Source organism: Amblyomma mixtum, chromosome 3 (assembly GCF_055824585.1).
Source record: "Amblyomma mixtum isolate Tamu chromosome 3, ASM5582458v1, whole genome shotgun sequence".
NCBI lineage: Eukaryota > Metazoa > Arthropoda > Arachnida > Ixodida > Ixodidae > Amblyomma > Amblyomma mixtum.
The window spans coordinates 406,167,377-406,188,997 of record NC_143014.1 but is presented as its reverse complement, the minus strand read 5'-3'; the positions used below and the strand labels follow the sequence as shown (position 1 = coordinate 406,188,997).

Genomic DNA, 21,621 nt, shown 5'->3' with positions numbered 1-21,621 from the left:
TCTTGCAGCATAAAAGCATCAGTCCCATTCCTGCCTTGCACATGTAGTATGCACCATCCGTAACGAACAAAAGTATCATCTCATACTGAATATTTTCTGGCCATAGAGGCTCCAGACATGAAGTGAAAAAACGCGCTGTCGTCGAATGGCTGAAATTTTCAAGAACATCTGAGTTGAGCAGGATTGCTCGTCTGGATTTCTCTGGGCTCAGTGTTCTGACGATGAAGGTGGCCACATACCGTCCGCTAGCGTCCGCGGTTTCGTCGACTGACACCCAATTTCATCTCTGATTTTGGTGGGAGTATCCTCGTAGCACTCTTTCACGTATCTCTTACGAAGCGTTGATTCATCTGCAACATGCTGCTTCGTGTACTTTTCCACAAAAATCCGAAAACCACTGTTAGTTAGTTTCCATTACAGGATATCTGCCTCCAAAAATGCTTGACACAACTCTGTGGCAAATGACGATTCCTTTGCTGCCGAACTACTGCTGAAAGCCTCTGCCAGTAGGAGCTGCGATGTCCCCTCCGTCGTTCTCTTCAGGTTTGCAATATGCTTGTTGGTAGCGACGTGTTGTGCTACATGGCATCGCTTCCCTCTTGGTACTGAAGCTTCTCACCCTTTGCAGAACGGCAGAGTTCCATCAGTTGAAAAAGCATTTCCAAACTGCGAAACCCAGTGCCTGCAACGAGCGCCTCTCGATACCTTTTCTTTCGGCATGTCAATATGAAATGAAATGGAGAGCGCTGACGAAGCAAAGTTTGTGAGGCCACTCAAGTCAATGTCACATGTTTTGGAAGCGGTAGGCAGAGAAGTGGCCCTTCCTTGTGGAGGAGTAGGCGGTCGAGAGTCGACCGAGTGACGAGCGAGCAGTGAGCGTGCGAGTGTGCTAGTCTTGCGCGCGCTGACGCTACGGTTGCCGGCTGGACGGCGCCGGTTCGGGTGTCGGGTTACACTCAAGCAGATATACAACCTGCTTAGTTGCGCCAGTTACACTTCGAGAAAAAGGTTTGGCTAGACCTGTGCCTTTTGTGCGTGCATCGGCGCCTGCCTTTCACTGTACTTAGAAAGATGTCTAAAAAATTGAAGAACGGCACCTAGGACCGAAATGCCGGATTTAGGCATTTATAGGCAACAAGTACGGTCAAATAGGTATTATTTCTTAAAAAATGCCAAAAAGGCAGGCAAGTGCAAAAATCCCCCATTTAGGCATTTATAGGCATGTTTAGGCATATACCTAAAGTTCCGGGCCCTAGTAATTAAGTATAGTCGAGGTGATGTGTATTTTTCTTCAGTATGTAGTGGCATTGTGTGAAGTGTTTTTTGGTGTTTTTAATAAATTTGCTCTGTTATGCCAAAACTGCAGCCTCATATGCACTCACTCATCTCCACTCTGAGATGCATATATACAAGGCTCCCTGTGCTGCACATGCCCCAAATGAGGAAAATGTGGCCCAATGCTGCATGATGTGTATTATCTGCCTTTGTCAAGGGAGTATATGTTACCTTTGAAGTGGTCAGCATTGTTTGCCATAATAAATTTTTCCTTGCAGGCATGTCTGGATGGTGACCAAGCATATCCAGCACATGCATGGAGGGGCCGTCGATTGATGCACCGCATGCATGATCCAAAAAACTGGGTAGCTATAGAACATCATGCAATGCATCGCAGTTGCCAGCAGTGGCCTGTCAACCAGCACTGTCTGCAGATTCGACCGTTCTACACATATGGGCACATTTGCTCTCATGCATCAATCCTAGCCTTTTGCTTGTTCGGTGAATCAATGCGGAGCACTTTTCCAACACCCATTTTGAAGGGTGTTGTGGCTAAAATAGCACCCTTTAGTAAGGTTGCAACCTTTACATCCTTTAAAATTTCATGCTGTCCACCCTTTCTTAAAGGGTCAGTCTACTGAATTTTATTGACCATATTTTCTTTGCGGCAACCGATAGCTCTTTACTCAAATTACCGTTTAGCCAGCTGTGGTGCCAAGGGGTGCGGTAGAACATTTTAAAATAGAATTTATTAATGTGGGAACACATCTGTATGAGATGGTAGTCTCATCTGGCAACCATCTGGATTTCCGCCGTGCGGCGACAAACATGGCGGCGCCCGTCGAAGCCGGACCTCTCGCTTCGGACAGAATTCTCGTTGTTGCTGCCTTTTTCAGAGCATTCACTGGCCATAAATGGGGCGCCTGTCTTTTGCTTCGTCTCATCTCGCCTATAAGAAAACATATAAGAGATAAATTTGCTTTACTTTAATAATTAGAGTGACGATTCTGCGGCTCCTAGGCTTAAGTGGAGAGTCGGTTTGTTTACAGCAATGGTTCCCTTCCTGACGACCAGATGGCGCCACTATAGGCTGAGTTTATTTTTGCGTCTCTGCTAGACTACGCTGAACTAAAAGTGGGAATGTGCCTGCATTTTGCGTACGTGTAACTATAAATATTGATGTGATTTACAGAAAAAGCGAGCGGTACGCCTTCTACAGTTTATTAGAAGAAAACGTGCGTTTCTGTGACATTGGGGCATACAAATGGTACGTAGTATATTCACTTATGCTTCTACAAAAAAAGACTACCACTTTCTTGAACAAAATGAACGTTTGGGGTCGCCACCATGCTTTTTTACGCGACTTTTAACGCCGAAATAAAATATAAATTCCTGCCTAAACCGGGCGCAGACCCCTCGTTATTGATGTTATAGGGTGCAAACTACCAGAATATGCCATTATTTATACACTCATCTTGGTGAGTAGACTGACCCTTTAAGGGTGCTTATGTCTGCACCCTTTCTCAGCACCCTTTTTCAAGCACCCAATTGGGTGCAAAGGGTGTTCGTCTGGGGACAAACTGATTTGCACCCTTAAAGGGAAGCTGAAGAGATTTTCGAATTCATTAAGATGCTCACGTATGGATGTGGAAACCTTAAAAATCATGCGGGTGAAATTTTTTTGCAGATTAATCACTTAGGAGCGACGTAATCGCGGTTTAAAATTGCGCGGTAGCTCCGCCCCCCGCTGTCCGCCGAGCGCTGCTGATGACCCTGACGATGCGAGCCGAAACCGGAAACCGTGGGGTGGTGACGTAAACATTGGTGTTCCGTCGCCTCGCAGCCTCCGCGACCGTGTTTGTTTCTGCGTGCGTGCCATCGTAAGCTGCTTCGATCTGCCGTATGTTCCTGTATTTGTGCGTTTTTATGTTTGTGGTGACGTACAGAAACGTGTGCAGCATCGAGTGAAGCGGGGGACCATCATGCCGGCGTTCTGCGCAGCCTTCGGCTGCACTAACACCAGCGGCCGCGACGATGTGGTCTTTCATTATTTCCCGCAAAATAAGAAGATTTCCGCGAGGTGGGTCGCTGCTGTGAAGCGAAGGCATTTCAAGCCCTCAAAGACTACAATGCTGTGCTTTGACCACTTTCGTGATGAAGACTATAACCAGAGCCTGTCGATAATGCGTTCATTGGGCCTGTCAACAAAGTCGGCTCGATTGAAACCCGGCGCAATACAGTGTCTTCGCGCACAGGAGTTCGTCACCGCCACCGAGGCCAGCTTTCGCGAAAAGGAGGAAGCTCGAGGTAAGAATTTGTGTGTTAACTCTATGAGAATTTGACTGCGCGAACCGGTGTTCTATGTAGTGTAGGCGCGTAATTTCGTGGATGCAAGACTTTCGGTAGTAGTGAGATGAACGGCGCTGGAATGAGAACGTCAGGACGGCAGCAAACTGCAGCTTACAAAATAAGTGCTTAGCTGTTATGCTTGCAGGCATGCATCCTGCATCTCGTACAGCATTGCTCATATCAGAGCTCGGCGCTAAAGTTTTTGGCTGAATAAAAATCTTAAACTGCTACTATAATACTGCAAGAGCTGGAGCGACGCGAAGTGCGCCTCACAACCGGAGACTGCGCACCGCGCGTGAGCAGAGAACTTCGTTCGGTAAGCGAGCACGTGAAAAGACGTTATATGCAGCCTCTTTACTCAATTATGCTCGAGCTCACATATTCTAGGATTAATGCGTGGCCCTCACTGGCGAGAACATAGGGAGTAATACGCGGCACATTTTTCTTCGTGCTCGGAGCGCCCAGAAAACTCTTTGCAGATGTTTCTGGTATACGGGCGCGCGGCGGTTCGTTTTCAATTTGGTATCGCCTGGGGCCTGCCTGATAGCCGCCTCGTCAGCGCCCAATGTGCGCAGTCATGGCGCTTGCAGTCCGGCCCCAAAGCGTATACTTTTTTTTTTTTGAGCGATCTACGTCGGACGCGTCCTCTGGCGCTGTGTTAGCGCGTGAAGTTGCCTGTCAGGGTGTAAGTTTTTAAAGAGATCTTTTTTGCTTGGCTATAGTATTTGCAGGAGGTGCTCCAAATCTGCAAATACAACATGATATGAAAATAAAAATTTAATTAAGATATGCAATTTAGTGAGCGAATGGAAGCCTTCTGCCTATTACTGGTGTCTGCCATATCCCCCAATATAGCCCCAGGGATAAAATTAATACAAGGTTAGTTACCCATTTTTTAAAATAAATTTTGGACCTTCTAAAGAAGCACCTGGTATATAATAAATGACCTCACTTTGCACGTAGCTCGCCAATCAACAAAACAGTTTATGAAATAAACCAGAAGATTTTACTCATACTGAAGCACACTTTTGTTCTGTTTGCAACAATAACATCATATTGCTTATGCCTTTCAGGTTCTTGCCGAACTGCTGCAAGATCAAGACTGCACACCAGACGATAGTGCAAATCAAGACTGCATGGAAAACGACATCACACCTGGAGGCTCCACACCAGACAGTCAAGAATACACACCAAACAGCAATACAAATCAGGACAGTGCAACAAGTCGAATGCCACTGGGAGATGCTGCTGAGGACCCTGCATCGAACTTTTCTAAAAGTGATGACAAGGCTGACAAGTCTGTTCACGTTCTAGTGCAGCCAATACCAGTAAAGTGTTCTTCCAGGAATATATTTATAATAACACACGTAGTCGTAAAAAATTGCCGAGTGCAGCATGGCTTCATACATTTATAATAATATATAATTGTGCGCTACGTGTTCTACAGCCAGCCTTGCGATTCGGCCTGCTCGGTTGCAGCACGAGGCCATCGAGTTAGTGAAAAAAATCACTTGTCGCTTGATCTGAGAGAAAGGCGACCGCAAACGGATGGAGATATTCCTACAAGGGCTTGCAGTATGAAGCAACTCGCCTAAACAAGGATTTTAATTTACTTCCAGATCCCATCTTGGCACGCAGAACGAAAGACGCACGTTTGTCACCTCGACGAGTTCTGCCGCAAAGCGCGGCAAACTTCTGTTTTACGCGTGTGTTATGAACCGAGCCGGCACGCAGTGACCGTGAAGCGATGCCAGCATAAAATTTGCGTGCGAAAAGAGCCTGATAACTTCTTGCGCATGTCAGTGGTCTGTGTGGATTACAAGCAGATTTGCGGCAGCACCGACAAGCGGCAAGACAACAATGCCGACGATCGCATTCCGCTTACATTGCATTAGGAAAATTTCGTGCAGCAGTGCTATACAACATTTGCTCGCTTCAAAATTAATTTATTGTATCTCTGAATGAAGTTTGGCTAGAAGAGTATGCTTACGAAAGGACATTTCCAACACGTGGAGATGCTGACACTTCGCTTTCGTTCAAGCCAAAAGCACCGCTTGCGCCAGCATCGTTGCTTCCTTGGAGCGGTTTGCTCTTTGCGATTGGTTCGTACATGTAGGGGATGACGCCAAGATCCTCCTGGTAATCTTCGATGTGTTCCATCGTGATATAAGCATCAAACCAACAACCGGAACACCGCGCGCCGCGCTTCATGTACTACATCGGCGGCGACCGAGCCGGGCTCACCGAGCCAACGCCAGTGTTTACGTCACGAGGCGCCCAACCAATCACAGGCGGCAACGAGGCGCGCGCGCTGGCCCGAGGCGCTGCTGCACTTTTCGCCAAAATAAAATAGGTTTGCGCTTTCTTCTGCCCAATTTCGATGAGAAATTCGAATTCCGAGGGTGGAAAACTGTCAGGTGCATCTCTTCACTCAATTTTTTCGGGAAACCTTTCAGCTTCCCTTTAAAGGTGCACTGAAGAGGATTCTGAACATGTCTTTTTGCCGCGGGAACTTGATGTACACGTTCCCAGCATTCTTAGGAGCTGCGACTTATTGCCCTGTGTGGCCGATTTCCTCAATTAAATCTAATTAACGTCCGGCTCCCGCCTTTTTTTTTGAATTCGGCCTCATACGATGGGAGGAGTCTACCAACGCGTCGAGTGCCTTTCAGCCAGTTCCGTGGAGGCTTGCCGCTCCGTCATCGGCGGAGTAATACGTAGTAATACGCGGAGTGACTTTTTGAAAATGCGCACGTTGTTGGCCGAACTACGTTCAGCCATTTGTGTTTTTGTAAGCCGATGAGATGGACATCGACGATCTCACAGAGCTTGAAAGAGAGATTCTTCGGCGGACGGCAGATTTAGGCGCCATCTCTTACGATAGTACGCCTTTGCGCGATACGGCCGAAGATAGCAGCAGTGGCCATCCGTCCGGCCGTACCACGGACGAAGACTCGGACGCCGATGGCTCCGAGGACGGCTGGCAACGAGTGGGAAACGTGGACTGGTGAGTGATATGAACTCTATTATGCTCGTGGCACGCATCGCTGACATCCGTTTTCTGCGAAGGTGCCAGTGCGACGGCTGCGCTGCCATGCCGACAGCCATCGAGAACGTCTGCTGCCGGGAATGCCCGGCCGCCGTTAAAAAGCAGCCGGGACACAACTGCATCACAGCGCACCCCGAGTTCGGGTATCTTTGCCTGGACGAGGGTGTGCTGCAGCTTGCATATTTAAACATGCGGCATTACCGGCAGCCAGGCATGGGCGACACCGCGAACGAGTAAGTACAACTGCAAGCTTCACGGATTGCGTAATAACGCTACCGGTGCTAGCTCTTGCAACTACGTTTATTGACCACAGTGCGATCTAAAGCGCATACGCATGCGGTGCTGTTCTATTTAAAAAAAACGACAGAGAATGCCTAAAACTTCGTATACAGTGCGGAATCACGGTGTGCTATGGCCATAACCACTGCAAAAGACTGCAGCTGTCCACTGCGCAAACAAATGGGATCAGGATAGTTTGCACTGACAAAGCCCATTACTGTGCAGGAGACAGACTCATTCTCCTTTCAGGAATTAGATTACGAGCTATATAGCATAAGAAGCATGGAACCTTTTTTTACCTTACATGCTGTCATTTTCAGAAAAAGGAACCTTATTTACAGTTTCAGGAACGGCTGAAAATAAGGCAGACCTTATTGACTGCTAGTCTAATACATGTCCGGGTTCAGGTACGTCGGGATTTTGGCTGGTTTAAATTTATCTTTATTGCAGTTGGCAGCAACTGCTGAGCCAATTCGAAATTTCAAAGGAGATTGTCCTATCAGAAGTGGGCTTCTGGCACCTATATATATAAATTTCCTTAGTTGCAGTGATAACATAAATACTAGTAAGTGTGATGAAAAGTGTGCTTTTGGAGCATTTAGCAGAGTTGTAGAACTTGGTTCCCATATATGGAATTGTACATAGTGTATATTGCCGCCCAACACCTATCCTTTCTTACTATCGCTCCCCCCTTTCTTTCCCTCTCCCTGTCCTTTTATTCTCGCTAGCCGCAGCTCAGGTTTGGATGGCAGATGCCGCGGCTAGCAACATCGTTAGCTTCCATTGTTATTTTTTTTATTATCAATAAAGAGCCACTAGCAACAACAAGGGAGGTCAGCTTGAGACATCTAGAAAAGAGTGAACATTGGGCCTCAACCTTGGTGTGCATGCTTACTCAAGTCACCATTGTTTAGTGTAGTTACAGGAATGATTGTTTTTGGTTCAAATGAGTAAATATGCAGAACAGGCACTCTTCTGGCTGAATTAAAAAAATTAGGAGGCGGCTAGGGGTCAGAACATTGTCCCCTCCCGACTTGGATGCGCATCTGATCAACTTCATCCTGTGTACTGCTTGCTACATCTAATCATTGGCATTGTTTCAGGCACTACCGGTTTGCTGCCTACAGGCAGTGTGTGCTCTGGCTGTGGGGGCGGCTTGGGCGCCACAACAGAAGGCCCCTGCCCGCCTGCATGGTGAAGGCAATAAGGGCAAAATATCCTGGTGAAAACCATGTAGGTTTTCAGCTTGCAACTCCTTAAAGCGGGTAGACGACGACGACCAAGAGCGTGGGAAGAGTAGAAGACGACAACGAAGTTCGGACTGTGTTCTCGGTGCCGCTAGCAGCTGTTCTTTCCTATTTGTAAATATATTCTTTCCCGCAACATATTTGGTGGAGGTGCGGCTTTCCCCTACGTCTACCAACGACGGAGCTCCGCAGCGGCCGCCAGTTGCCTTCCCTCATCATGACCCAAGACGCCTCCCAGCAAACCTCAGCCCCGGCCATGACATCACTCGTTCTTTCTCCCCCTTGTGACCCTGGGACATTTTCTGGTACCGACAACACTGACGTCGACGACTGGATCAACATGTACGAGCGAGTGAGTACCTACAACCGCTGGGATCCGACCCTTATGCTCGCAAATGTAATATTCTACCTAAAAGACACTGCCCGGGTCTGGTATGAGACCCACGAAGACCATCTAACCAGCTGGGACGTGTGCAAAGAGAAACTCCGCGAATTGTTTGGACCGCCGCTCGGCCGAACACTTGCTGCTAAGAAGGACCTCGCCTCCCGAGCTCAAACATCTACGGAGTCCTATGTGTCGTACATTCAAGATGTGCTGGCCCTCTGTCACAAAGTTGACGCCAACATGCCCGAGTCTGACAAAGTCGGCCACGTGTTGAAGGGAATCGCCGACGATGCCTTCAACTTGCTCGTATACAAGAACTGCACTACAGTCGACGGAATTATTAAGGAATGTCGACGCTTCGAAGAAGCCAAAAGCAAGCGTATTAGCCAGCCGTACTCACGCCTCCCCAACACGGCTGCGACTTCTTCATGTGAAGACCTGCGACACAGGGAAACTTCAGCGCCCCCAGAAAATGTGACCCGCATCATCCGACGCGAGCTCGAAGCTATGTCCCCTGCCCCCCTGCATCTACATGATGGCGACAACCGCTTGCCTACCATCTCTCTGGTACAAGCTGTCGTCCGCCAAGAGTTTGCAAACCTTGGTTTCCAGCCCGTCAGCCCTGTACGGTCTTCACCACCACCCGAAATCACTGCGATTGCTCCTGGACGACCTTCGTACTTCACTCCACGTCGCCGAAACCCTAACGACTGGCGGACAACCGACGACAGGCCCATTTGTTTCCATTGCCACCGCATTGGCCACATCTCCCGCCACTGTCGAAATTATTGGTCCCGTCGCAGCACATACCGTCCTCTCAGCTCCCATCGCGACGACGAACAGCCCAGCCACTACACGCCCCCTCAAGCCCAGCACGGTGCTACAGTCGACGGCCAGATTCCCCGCTCCAGCCGCTCCCCGTCCCCCCTGCGTCGACAGTCTCGTTCGCCCCAATGCCGTCGCTCCTCTCCTGGCCCCTACGGACGCTCGCAAGCGGAAAACTAGACGCTGCAGTGTCTGGAGGTTATGCTGCAGTACAGCCCCAGTCCCAAAATCCTCGATTAGCCCTTCGTGCACACCATAATTTGCTCGCCATTCATGTCGATGGAGTGCCTGTGAGAGCCCTGATCGATACAGGCGCGCACGTATCCGTCATGAGTTCAGCCCTACGACGCCGCCTCCGAAAAGTACTGACCCCTGCACCCAAAGCCGTTCTCCGCGTTGCCGACGGCGGAACGCCTCATGTTGTTGGACTATGCACAGCCCGTGTGACCATATCCGGCCGCCATACATCCATTCTGTTCTCTGTTCTAGACCAGTGCCCTCATGAAGTCATTCTTGGCCTCGACTTCCTGTCTGAGCATTCAGCCCTCATTGACTGCGCCACTAATGTTGTTCAGCTTGACCTTCCTCTTTCTGCTGAGGCGCCGTCCCCAGTTATACAGTCTTTGTGCTGTCAACTTTGTTCGTCTACCGCCTCAAGCCGCAACTTACATTTCTTTCTCATCTGTTCCCCTGTACCTGATGGTCACTACGTAGTCACTGCGGAACTTGACGTCGCCCTGACGCGCAGCATTGCGCTTCCACACATTGTATTTACATTGTCGGCCAACCGCGCGTACCTTCCTGTCCTGAACTTTGGTTCATCCATCCAACCGCTCCCGCAAGGCATCTCACTCGCCACGCTGTGCCCTGCTGCCGAATGTGTGATATCAGTGGTGGACAGCTGCTTACCTTCCACTCAGCAATGCCGGTTGCCTGCGGCCCCATCAACAGTGAACCCAACGGACGACTACCCTGACATGATCGCTTCTGACCTACCGCTGATGCAAGCTCGCGATATTAGGTGCCTCTTATCATCTTTCCGCGACATCTTCGACTTTGATAGCCGTGTTTTGGCTCGGACCTCTGTGGTGACGCATCACATAAACACCGGTGATTCCGCTCCTCTCCGCAGACGTACGTACCGAGTGTCCAGCGCCGAACGCACCGTCATAAATCAAGAGGTGGACAAGATGCTCGCAAAAGACATCATCGAGCCCTCGTCAAGTCCTTGGGCTTCACCAGTCGTCCTGGTGAAAAAGGACGGCAGCTGGCGCTTCTGCGTTGATTATCGGCACCTCAACCGCATCCCAAAAAAAGACGTATATCCACTCCCAAGGATCGATGATGCCTTAGATTGCCTCCACGGCGCCAAATATTTCTCTTCAATTGATCTTCGATCGGGGTACTGGCAAATTGCCGTTGATGAAAAGGACCGCGAGAAGACCGCCTTCGTGATGCCTGATGGCTTATACCAGTTTAAAGTCATGCCGCTCGGCCTCTGTAACGCCCCGGCTACCTTCGAACGAATGATGGACTCCCTTCTTCATGGCTTTAAATGGTCCACCTGCCTCTGTTACCTAGACGATGTTGTGGTTTTCTCGCCTACTTTTTCCACGCACCTCGAGCGCCTCTCCAATATTCTGACAGTGTTTCGTAACGCCAGACTTCAGCTGAACTCATCGAAATGCAAGTTCGGTTGTCGCCAACTCACTATTCTCGGACACCTCGTTGACGCTTCTGGTGTACGCCCAGATCCCATCAAAATTCAAGCTGTGAAGGACTTTCCTCTTCCAAGGTCGTCGAAAGATGTGCGCAGCTTTGTCGGCTTGTGCTCGTATTTTCACCATTTTATCAAAGATTTCGCCGGCATCGCTCGTCCCCTCACCGATCTTCTGAAGAACGACACCCCCTTTACCTGGGGCCCTGCTCAAGAGAACTCATTTTCATCCCTCGTCCATTTGCTGACCACTCCGCCCATCTTAGCACATTTTGACCCGTCGTCTCCCACAGAGGTTCGCACCGACGCCTCCGGATATGGCATCGGCGCCGTCCTAGCCCAACGTCAACAGGGTCAAGATCGAGTCATCGCTTATGCCAGCCGCCTACTTTCAGCCGCAGAGCAAAATTACACCATTACTGAGCGTGAGTGTCTTGCCCTTGTCTGGGCAGTAGCTAAATTCAGACCCTACCTGTTCGGCCCTTCATTCGCTGTTGTCACTGATCGCCATGCTCTCTGTTGGCTGTCTTCACTAAAAGATCCCACCGGTCGCCTTGGTCGCTGGGCATTGCGCCTCCAAGAATACTCATACTCCGTCGTGTACAAGTCAGGGCGCCATCACCAGGACGCTGAATGTTTATCCCGATACCCTGTGGAACCACCTGACCTAGAGGACGCAGAGACCCTGCCCTGCCTCTTAGCTATCTCTGATCTTGCCGATATTGCCAACGAACAGCGCCACGACTCATCTTTACGACCTATCTTTGATGGCATCCGTTCTGCAAACCGATCTCCGTCTCTGAACCTTTATGTGCTCCAGAACGGCATTTTGTATCGCCGAAACCTACGCTCCGATGGCCCTCCGCTCCTGCTCGTGATACCCCAACGTCTACGCTCTTCTGTCCTGGAAGAACTGCACGATCTGCCGACAGCCGGTCACCTTGGCGTGTCCCACACGTACGCTCGGGTGCGGCATCGCTTCTTTTGGCCTGCTCTCTATCGTTCAGTCAAGCGTTACGTGGCCACTTGCGACCTGTGTCAACGTCGGAAAAGGCCCTCCACTTTGCCTGCCGGTCTTCTGCAACCCATCGACATACCTCCGGAACCTTTTCACCGTGTTGGCCTCGACCTTCTTGGCCCTTTTCCAACACGTCCCTCTCCGGCAACAAGTGGATCGCTGTCGCAACTGATTATACGACTCGGTACGCCATCACGTGTGCTTTGCCGTCCAGCTGCGCTACCGATGTCACCGATTTTCTTCTGCAAGACGTCACCCTTCACCACGGCGCCCCTCGTCAACTGCTCACCGACCGCGGTCATTTTCTATCCAGAGTAGTTCACGACATTCTTCGTTCGTGTGACACGCAGCACCAGCTCGCGACAGCTTACCAATGGGCTTACGGAAAGGTTCAACCGCACGCTCACCGACATGTTAGCCATGTACATATCGCCAGACCACCGAGATTGGGACGCAGCCTTGCCTTATGTGACATTTGCATATAACTCTTCCCTTCATGACAGAACAGGCTATTCTCCTTTCTACCTTTTGTTTGGTAGGCATCCCACCTTGCCTTTGGACACACTCATGCCGCCTTCTTCAGCCCCCACCACTGCTTACGCTCGGGACGCCATCTCCCAGGCCACGCTGGCGCGCCAAATAGCACGTAGTAGGCTCCAAGCCTCTCAAGTTTCCCAGAAGTCAGCCTACGACCGCCGTCACCAGGCCGTCGAATTTACCCCAGGATCACTCGTCCTTCTCTGGAGGCCCTCTCGCAGCGTCGGTCTCTCCGAGAAGCTCCTTTCGCACTACCGTGGCCCTTACCGTGTCGTGTGCCGTGTTACCGACGTGAACTATGAAATTGCTCCCCTTGAAACCTCGCCATCGTCCTCTGGCGCCACCACCGACATCGTCCACGTCTGTCGCCTTAAACCTTATCACGACGCTCACACGTCGCCGCCCTAACGCCGAGACGGCGTTTCAGCAGCCGGGGGTCCTGAAGTGGGTAGACGACGACCAAGAGCGTGGGAAGAGTAGAAGACAACGAAGTTCGGACTGTGTTCTCGGTGCCGCTCGCAGCTGTTCTTCCCTATTTGTAAATATATTGAACCATTGAAATATATTGAAAAATAGTGAACCATTTCGCACCTCATTTTTGCTTCCAATGCGTCACAGCATTTACAGATTGCATGCAGACCATTTTTGGGAATGTGCTTAGTTTATTCAGTGTCTGTGTAGTAGTATAGACAAAGTCTCTGCCTGACAGGCAAGGACAAGCTCGTCCTTGTCATACCTCAGCACCATGAGAGGTTGCTCAACTACACTCACACTCACGGCCACTTGCACTCACTTACACTCATGTCCACTCGCATTCACAAGCACTCATTCACGTCCTCTCACACACTCGCACTAATGTTCACTCACATTCACAACCCGTCACCCAAACTCATGACCACTCACTCAACCGCACAAGCTTCGCTTGTGTGGTTGAAGAGCTAGGCCAAGTAGATCAGGCTCATTGCATGGGTCTGGCCCAATAAAAAAAATTATGGCCCGAGCAGAGCTCTACAGTGCACACGGCCGGCCATAGAAAAAAAAAAACGAAGCGTCCACTGCAGTACTCGAGATCCCACCTTACGCTAGTTATTGCTGAGAAGTTGACAGTCGTGGTTTCAGCAGCAAGCATTGGAACTCTGTGTACAGAGCTCGAGCCGTGTAGGAGGCATGTCAACAGACATCTGCCTTTCTAGCTGTGGTAATGCGAAATTCGATAAAAGGATCGGACACAACTCGTATCGGTTCACTGCACCCGCGAATCTGCGCCCATGCCAACGGTGAACTAGTAAGGTGAACAACAACGAAATATTTCCATTCTCGCGCCAGCGTAATCCTCTGCGTCATTTGTAAATAGACAGCGGTATGGTGCCTTATGCTACCTCGAGCGCCTTCGGCAGTGAATATCTAATTCCCTCAGCTATCAACAGAAAAAAAATAAGCACATGCAACAAACTTCACTGTCACGCGGCATTTGCCTCCAATCATGACCACTCATGCTCACAGACGCGAGTGAGGTGATAAGAGGGCACTCACGAGTGAGTGTGCCGACCCACAGTCCTTGTAAATCGTCCAAAGGTAGGCATCCTACGCACCCGAACATGGGATTTCAGCTTTCCACTGGCAGGATAAAGAACTGGATCACCTCATACCACATTTTTGCTTGCAGTGCATCAGAGCTTTTGCACATTGTAATTCATCCAGACCACTTTTTTTTGGAATGTACTAAGCTTATTCAGTCTCCGTGTAGCAAAGACTTATTTGTAATTCAACTGCTCTATAAGAGTTGGTTTAAAAGGCTTACAGAACTGTGGTGGTGGACCAAAACTTTCAGACTTCAACTAACCTGCTGATACATGAACCAACAAGGTGTGAACCTTCCACATCTTCACAAAATTTTGTTCTGCAGCTCATCAAACTGCCATACACAACTGAATCGCAGGAAATGTATTTGCCTAGCAGCGTTTCAAAATCAGTAAGTTAGGTGGCTCCATTGCTCTTTTGCAGCATAATGTATAGCTCTGTATTTCAGCCATGCGGTAAAGTACGAAAAGATGCACAAAGCCACTCAGAATAGCAGTTGTAAAATAGTTTATTGACTTGCTTAGATGTATCTGCAGAATCCTTCCGGCACTTGGTAGGTGGCCGGGATCCTGCTCAAATCTGAATGCCTTTTGGTCCGCGGGTGCAAGCACCACTCTTATCACACTTGCCTCAATTGCTCCTCTGCCAGTCAAGGGGAATGTAACTGCAGGTGCACTGAATCAAAGTTTATTCCTGCTAAAAGTGTCTTGCAAGTGACTGCACAAATTGCAGAGGAGAACGGCCAGACTGTGATAAGAGCATCCCTATCCGCCAACTGGGATACGCGCTCTCTAGCAGGCAGGTTCTGCCGAGAGAAAAATCTGTGTGATCTGGCTGAACCAGTCATTTTTCTGCAAAAGATGTTGGTTGCCAAGGTGACCATTCAACAAAGGATACGTGTCTTGGCATGTCCATACAATCTGGGGCCGGGTAGACAGGAACCTGGGAATCTGTAGCTGGTTGGACCTGCATGCAAGAAACTTGTAAAAGTATGTGCTGACAAGACGTTCATGTCGACCTCCGTTACAGTAAAGGGGAAACGCACATCTTGCTGCTCGTCAGACAGTTCAGACTTTCAAACACGCTGTATGTTGTCCCCCTCACCTTGGCGAAAGCCGATCGTTGGTGCTGGGAAAGCACTTATGCTGGCTTCTGATGCATCAGAGAAGGATCGCTGACTCTTGGCGCTGCTCATAACTTCCTTGTCAAACTTTCAGATGCGCTCTGGAAAGGAAATTGGCGCATGATATTGTTCGAAAATACGCCCCGAATGTCATTCATGCAGAAGTTACACATGTTACTCACTGAAAGTTGGAAGTGTTTGCATGGGACACAGTGTGAGTGATGTCATTGGCAGCCATTGGTCCTCATTACACTTGCAAAGTAGGATTCCGAGCCCTGCCACGAAGATGCTATGTCGGCCTGTGGTGCAGCAGAAGGGGGAACACGCATCTTGCAGCTCATCAGACAGTTCAGAGTTTCAAACACGCTGGATGTTGTCGCCCTCACCTTGGCGAAAGCCGATCGTTGGTGCTGGGAAAGCACTTATGCTGGCTTCTGATGCATCAGAGAAGGATCGCTGACTCTTGGCGCTGCTCATAACTTCCTTCTCAAACTTTCAGGTGCGCTCTGGAAGGGAAATTGGAGCATGATATTGTTCGAAAATACGCCCCGAATGTCATTCATGCAGAAGTTACACATGTTACTCACTGAAACTTGGAAGTGTTTGCATGGGACACAGTGTGAGTGATGTCATTGGCAGCCATTGGTCCTCATTACACTTGCAAAGTAGGATTCCGAGCCCTGCCACGAAGATGCTATGTCGGCCTGTGGTGCAGCAGAAGGGGGAACACGCATCTTGCAGCTCATCAGACAGTTCAGAGTTTCAAACACGCTGGATGTTGTCGCCCTCACCTTGGCGAAAGCCGATCGTTGGTGCTGGGAAAGCACTTATGCTGGCTTCTGATGCATCAGAGAAGGATCGCTGACTCTTGGCGCTGCTCATAACTTCCTTCTCAAACTTTCAGGTGCGCTCTGGAAAGGAAATTGGCGCATGATATTGTTCGAAAATACGCCCCGAATGTCATTTATGCAGAAGTTACACATGTTACTCACTGAAAGTTGGAAGTGTTTGCATGGGACACAGTGTGAGTGATGTCATTGGCAGCCATTGGTCCTCATTACACTTGCAAAGTAGGATTCCGAGCCCTGCCACGAAGATGCTATGTCGGCCTGTGGTGCAGCAGAAGGGGGAACACACATCTTGCAGCTCGTCTGACAGTTCAGAGTTTCAAACACGCTGGATGTTGTCGCCCTCACCTTGGCGAAAGCCGATCGTTGGTGCTGGGAAAGCACTTATGCTGGCTTCTGATGCATCAGAGAAGGATCGCTGACTCTTGGCGCTGCTCATAACTTCCTTCTCAAACTTTCAGGTGCGCTCTGGAAGGGAAATTGGAGCATGATATTGTTCGAAAATACGCCCCGAATGTCATTCATGCAGAAGTTACACATGTTACTCACTGAAACTTGGAAGTGTTTGCATGGGACACAGTGTGAGTGATGTCATTGGCAGCCATTGGTCCTCATTACACTTGCAAAGTAGGATTCCGAGCCCTGCCACGAAGATGCTATGTCGGCCTCTGGTGCAGCAGAAGGGGGAACACACATCTTGGTCAGTTCAGACTTTCAAACACGCTGGATGTTGTCGCCCTCACCTTGTTTGGTCTAGCCTCACTGGGGACCCAGGCTGAAGCGGGACCTCCTTGCTTCCACAAGGTCCTGAAGAGAAGGCCTTGTGAAGGCCGAGGTCATTGGTGCTGGGAAAGTACTTGTGTTGGCCTCTGATGCATCAGAGAGAGATTGCCAAAGCTCGCTGCTGCTGATAACTTCTTTTACAAGCTTTCTGACATACTCTGGAAATGAAATCTTCACATTACTTCATTCCAAAAGGCTCCCCTCAAGTCACTCATTTGGGATGAAGCATAATACTTACTGTAAGTGGTAGCTGTTTTGATGGGGCACACTGTGTGATGGCCTTTTCGCGCCTTGGTAGTCTTCATCATCCAGCGTGAATTGCCTTCCTTTGTCTTCGCCTGGGACCGGTCTGCATTTTCATTGAAGTGGAGGATGGCAAGCTGCGTCCTGTAAGTTGAGGATATCGCATCGGATGGCAATGCTGCCTAATGATCTGGAGTACGTGGATGTGGTTACGTGCTGACTCTTGGAATAAACCAACTGCCTCTAGACAGAGGACAGAACTACAATATAATATTACCTTGCGAGCATCCCTGCTGGAGAAAATGCCATAGACTTTGGCGCGAAGTCAATCAAGATGCTGTGGAATGCCTCCAGAGCAAACGTTTGGCCATGGGGGGACATCTGTGTGATATCCTTGAGGAGACGCTTGTCCTCAGTGATGTGCTTGAATTGCTCGTATGCCTGGGACTCTTGAGGAAAAGGTATGCTTTAAAACAAGTTCTTTAGACAAGGGCAAAAACAACTCACTAGGGTCCATCCAGACTCTTGTCTCCTCTGGCATGTCGCTGTGGAGACACCTTGGGTACAGTCCACCATGTCCAGAGTGCTGGTTGATGACGTGATTTTTCATACTCCGCCAGACGTCGACGACCAGCTCTGCATTGCCCCCTCCAGCGCGGGCTGCCCAGTACATGTGGTTGGTAGTTGACTGAATCCAGAGGTCCAGCTCCTTGCATCCAGCCCGCTTGCTTGCCGCAGCTAGCTTTTTCTTGACACCTTAATTTTAAAAAGGCATATCAGGGAAGCCTGCAGCACATTCTGTGCAAGCAAGCATCTTTTCAATCATGCTCTCAACTTTCTTACCTTTTGAGATGTGCCAAATGTCAAAGTAGTGCTTGATCTTGGGTTCACGGGTCTGCATGTGCTTTCGTATGGCAGGGTGACGGTCAGTTGTGAGAGACCGGATCTTGATACCTGTGTTATGCATTGTCGGTGGGATAACGATAAATTGTCTACCATATAAACCTTTGTGGCATGCCATACATTTCTCCTTGAAGAATTCCAGCTGCTTGATTAGGCCTTCCTTCTCCATGTTCACGCTGGCCATTGCCTGCTCCGACTGCATGAAGACGGGTTTCAAACATTACATTCCTGTATTTCCACTCTACATACCAACGGCTTACATAAATATTTATCACTGAATTACTGCAACAACTTTCCACAGACGTGTCTACTGACCTCCCCCAGCTGGACCTGGACCGAGTGAAGAATTCTGTTGATCTGCTCAACATGCGTGGTGTATGTCAGGAACTTGGCAGAAAACCCAGGGGAGTCAAATCGTCCATCACCGGTGACATCAACCTCTTGGTTGTTCAACTGGTCCATGAGTTCAGCTTGTTCTTGTAGCCAGATCTGTTCAAATGTTATTCCATTTCTTGACTAGCCCAGTGTAAAATTACAACTTAGTTTGATTGTGCACTACTGCAGCGGTAGTTACTACAAAACAACAAAAAAGTGATGTCAGGAGAAGTGTGTTCGTTTAATCTGAACTTCATTTCTGCCTTCTGGCTAACGAGAATTGAACTTTTTTGAAAACATCTGGTCAAGCTGGGGTAAATATATCAGTATGGTTTGTTGGTCACCTTTTCTATCGCAGGAAAAAGGAGGGCATCCTGATAGTTGTAGAAGGTCCGGTCACTTGGGACCTGCACATTCATGTGGCGCAGCATCCTCAGTGTGGAAGCTACATTTGCTCCTGAAAAGAGGAGGTGGCTGGACAGCAGAAGGTTTCCTGCTGCCCTTCCATTGATGACAGGCTGGCTGTTCCACGTCCGGACATGCTCCAGAGGACAGATGCTGATGACATTGATGAGGCTGCCTTTGGTGGTAATGGTGGTTTCACAAGGCCTCGAGCACTCTGGGCATGTCTGGAACAGCTCCCTCAGACAGCTCTCAAAGACCAAGAACTGCCGTTCTTCTTCTGGGGGGGCCGGTGTACTCTCTGCGGATGACTCACTGGAATCAGAATAGTGCCAACTGTTAGGCCCAAAACCCATGCAGCTGTGAAGAGCCCACCTTTCGGTATCGTCATGGTAGGTTGGAGAGTAGCTGGAGTCAGAGTCTAGCCTGTCACCCTGTGGAGATGTGCAGTCAAGTGGATCACTGCTGCATGTGGCCGGGACGAAGGGTGGAAGCAGCAAGGGCTCCTCTGTGACACGGCCAGGAGAAGTCGCAGCTGGCGTCACTGTAGGGAAACAAATATTCATCCACACAGAATGGACGAAATGCAATAAGGACTTACAGACAGCTTCAGATCTAGTGCTGTGTTCGACAGAACCATTGTCCTGGTACGGACCACTGCTGGCTGCAGCTGTTGAAAGCCTTGCCTCAGAGGGATCTGGTTGAAGATCCTTGCTCTGAAAGATGGTTGTACAAAGGCCGATCAGTCACTTCGGTTTACAAAGCTGGAGGTGGTGCAACATAGCATTTCAGGATTGCTCTACATTCCATGCCTTCACTATAAATACACCGATTTGGGAACTTGATTAGTTTCTATCGGGTGCACGGCATCGTGAATCACAGCATTTACAACCAAACGCCATGTCTGCGCGAAATTTGAGCGCGAACAATGCACCGTTTTAGCCGGCGGAAGCATTGTACGGCGCGCGTAAAATTGCCGAACAAGCTGTATATCAAAGTTTCTAAGCTTATTTAGCCGACCCCACACTTACGAACGCGAAGCACGGAACACTGTTACTTCTTTCGCTTCTGCAAATGATGACCATTCGCGTCATGATACAGCCACGTAACTTTTAGAACAAACTATATCTTCAGCCTGACGCATGTTCGAGTCGGCGATCCTACAGAACGACACTGTCGAGCCATGCTAAGAAAATTAATTCATAGAAATACTTACCAGTACTCTTTGGCGCTTCGGGGCTTGTTGCTCGGTTCCATCGACGACGGGAAGTCGAAGCGTGGGCATAGCGTTCCAACGCAGGCGAGAGTGACTCACGTCGGGCCGATGGAAAGCGCTTATCTCGAAGTGTTCAGAGCAGAAGCGGACACACTTTGGTAGCGTCTCGGTGTTATCGAGCCCCGCGCAACGTAGCCATGCACTACGTCGCGGTTCGTCCTTCGGCAAGGCGAACAAACGTAGGCCCTTGTGCCAATTTTTCTTAGTCCGATGAGGGCACAACCTCACCGCACAAACGTCCGGCATCGCGAAAATATCACTCGCGAACCGAACAACACTCGCAACAAAACGCGATGGCGTCCCACAGATCACACGAAAAAGTGTAGATCCAAGGATGTCGCAGGATAGCAAAAGTAGGAAGTGGGGCACACAGGACCTTCTGGGAGTAAGGACCGCGTGCACCAACAACCGACAAGTAAAAGAAGCGAGGCGAGCGCTTCCTCGGAGCAGGCCGAAGCCACCGCGGTAGGGCGCATCACTCCTATGGCAGCAGACGAGGAGAAAACATAGTCCGGCTGCTTCGGGCTTGTTTTTTTTTTAGTGATACGCTCTATGAACCACAACTATGTCGCGGATTTATCAAATTATTGTATCCTGCGTGTCCAGAAAGAGTAATAGAAATTAGTTCGATTATTTTCGCGGTTTTCATTTCACTTCAGTCAAGTCATTGGCGAAAGCAAATAGTCCGCGCGTAATTTTATTTCTGTTGGCTTATTTTGCGGCTATATTATCTACGAATGCAACTACTTATTCACGGAAACTTAAAAAACAAAATAAAGCCAAAGCAAAGCCTCCACAGAGCTGACTGAAAGGCACTCGACGCGTTTGTAGACTCCGCCCATCGTATGAGGCCGAATTCAAAAAAAAAAGGCGGGAGCCGGACGTTAATTAGATTTAATTGAGGAAATCGGCCACACAGGGCAATAAGTCGCAGCTCCTAAGAATGCTGGGAACGTGTACATCAAGTTCCCGCGGCAAAAAGACATGTTCAGAATCCTCTTCAGTGCACCTTTAAGGGTGAGAAACTGTTTAGTGTGTGCCGTTCGCTTCAGCCGCCCAAATTTGTTTCAACGCTTGACAATGTGCGTGTGGCTCGTGTCTATTCGCCTGGAAATACCCGCGCTTGGAAGGTTGGTTGCGACTGAGAGAAGGATGAAAAGGAAAGAGCACGGGCCTGCCAACTGGCTCCAGCCGAGCGACCACCGCTGCCACGTGCAGATAGAAGAGAGTTGGAAGATAAGAGGACAGAGTAAAAGATAGTAAAGACGCGCGTCGCAACAACCGCGTCCGCCGGGACGGACGCTGGCTGAAAAAATATACATGGCCGCATATACACGGCCGCAGCCTTCGGGCTGCGGCCGAATGCCACAGGTATCTATTGCTTGGAAGGCGCGATTGACTCCATG

General features: G+C 49.5%; 2 protein-coding genes and 1 long non-coding RNA gene across 4 annotated transcripts; 1 reads left to right on the top strand and 2 right to left on the bottom strand.

Moving 5' to 3' along the window:
* The first annotated feature begins 6,093 nt into the window (after nucleotides 1-6,093).
* On the top strand, nucleotides 6,094-8,213 carry LOC149357495 (uncharacterized). The gene is made up of 3 exons (XM_089584764.1): nucleotides 6,094-6,631; nucleotides 6,694-6,906; nucleotides 8,056-8,213. The coding sequence occupies exons 1-3, from the start codon at nucleotides 6,429-6,431 to the stop codon at nucleotides 8,210-8,212; spliced, it is 573 nt and encodes a 190-aa protein (XP_089440890.1). The 5' UTR covers nucleotides 6,094-6,428; the 3' UTR covers nucleotide 8,213.
* A 6,539-nt stretch (nucleotides 8,214-14,752) lies between these two features.
* Nucleotides 14,753-15,464, bottom strand: LOC149357494 (uncharacterized). Its single transcript, XR_016291847.1, has 2 exons — nucleotides 15,367-15,464; nucleotides 14,753-15,228 (listed from the first exon to the last, which is right to left on the bottom strand). It is a non-coding gene; the product is annotated as an uncharacterized LOC149357494 (long non-coding RNA).
* A 1,320-nt stretch (nucleotides 15,465-16,784) lies between these two features.
* Nucleotides 16,785-21,217, bottom strand: LOC149357493 (uncharacterized). 2 transcript variants are annotated; one of them, XM_089584760.1, is made up of 12 exons: nucleotides 20,156-21,215; nucleotides 19,541-19,655; nucleotides 19,315-19,483; nucleotides 18,882-19,254; nucleotides 18,478-18,651; nucleotides 18,283-18,358; nucleotides 18,103-18,213; nucleotides 17,767-18,015; nucleotides 17,537-17,708; nucleotides 17,255-17,403; nucleotides 16,977-17,174; nucleotides 16,785-16,901 (listed from the first exon to the last, which is right to left on the bottom strand). In XM_089584760.1, exons 1-11 carry the CDS (start codon nucleotides 20,459-20,461, stop codon nucleotides 16,993-16,995), a joined length of 2,076 nt encoding a protein of 691 aa, XP_089440886.1. In that variant the 5' UTR covers nucleotides 20,462-21,215; the 3' UTR covers nucleotides 16,785-16,901; nucleotides 16,977-16,992. The 2 variants fall into 2 exon arrangements, with proteins under 2 accessions (XP_089440886.1, XP_089440885.1); XM_089584759.1 differs by having other exon boundaries at nucleotides 18,103-18,358; nucleotides 20,156-21,217.
* Between the last annotated feature and the right edge of the window lie 404 nt (nucleotides 21,218-21,621).

Coding starts and splice junctions, on each gene's coding strand:
- LOC149357495 (XM_089584764.1), top strand. CDS start 6,429: ATGGACATCGACGATCTCACAGAGCTTGAAAGAGAGATTCTTCGGCGG. Junction 6,632..6,693: donor CGAGTGGGAAACGTGGACTG/GTGAGTGATATG, acceptor TTTTCTGCGAAG/GTGCCAGTGCGACGGCTGCG. Junction 6,907..8,055: donor ATGGGCGACACCGCGAACGA/GTAAGTACAACT, acceptor GCATTGTTTCAG/GCACTACCGGTTTGCTGCCT.
- LOC149357493 (XM_089584759.1), bottom strand. CDS start 20,461: ATGCCGGACGTTTGTGCGGTGAGGTTGTGCCCTCATCGGACTAAGAAA. Junction 18,359..18,477: donor TCCAGGTCCAGCTGGGGGAG/GTCAGTAGACAC, acceptor GTCTTCATGCAG/TCGGAGCAGGCAATGGCCAG. Junction 17,404..17,536: donor CCAGCAGGGATGCTCGCAAG/GTAATATTATAT, acceptor CTCAACTTACAG/GACGCAGCTTGCCATCCTCC.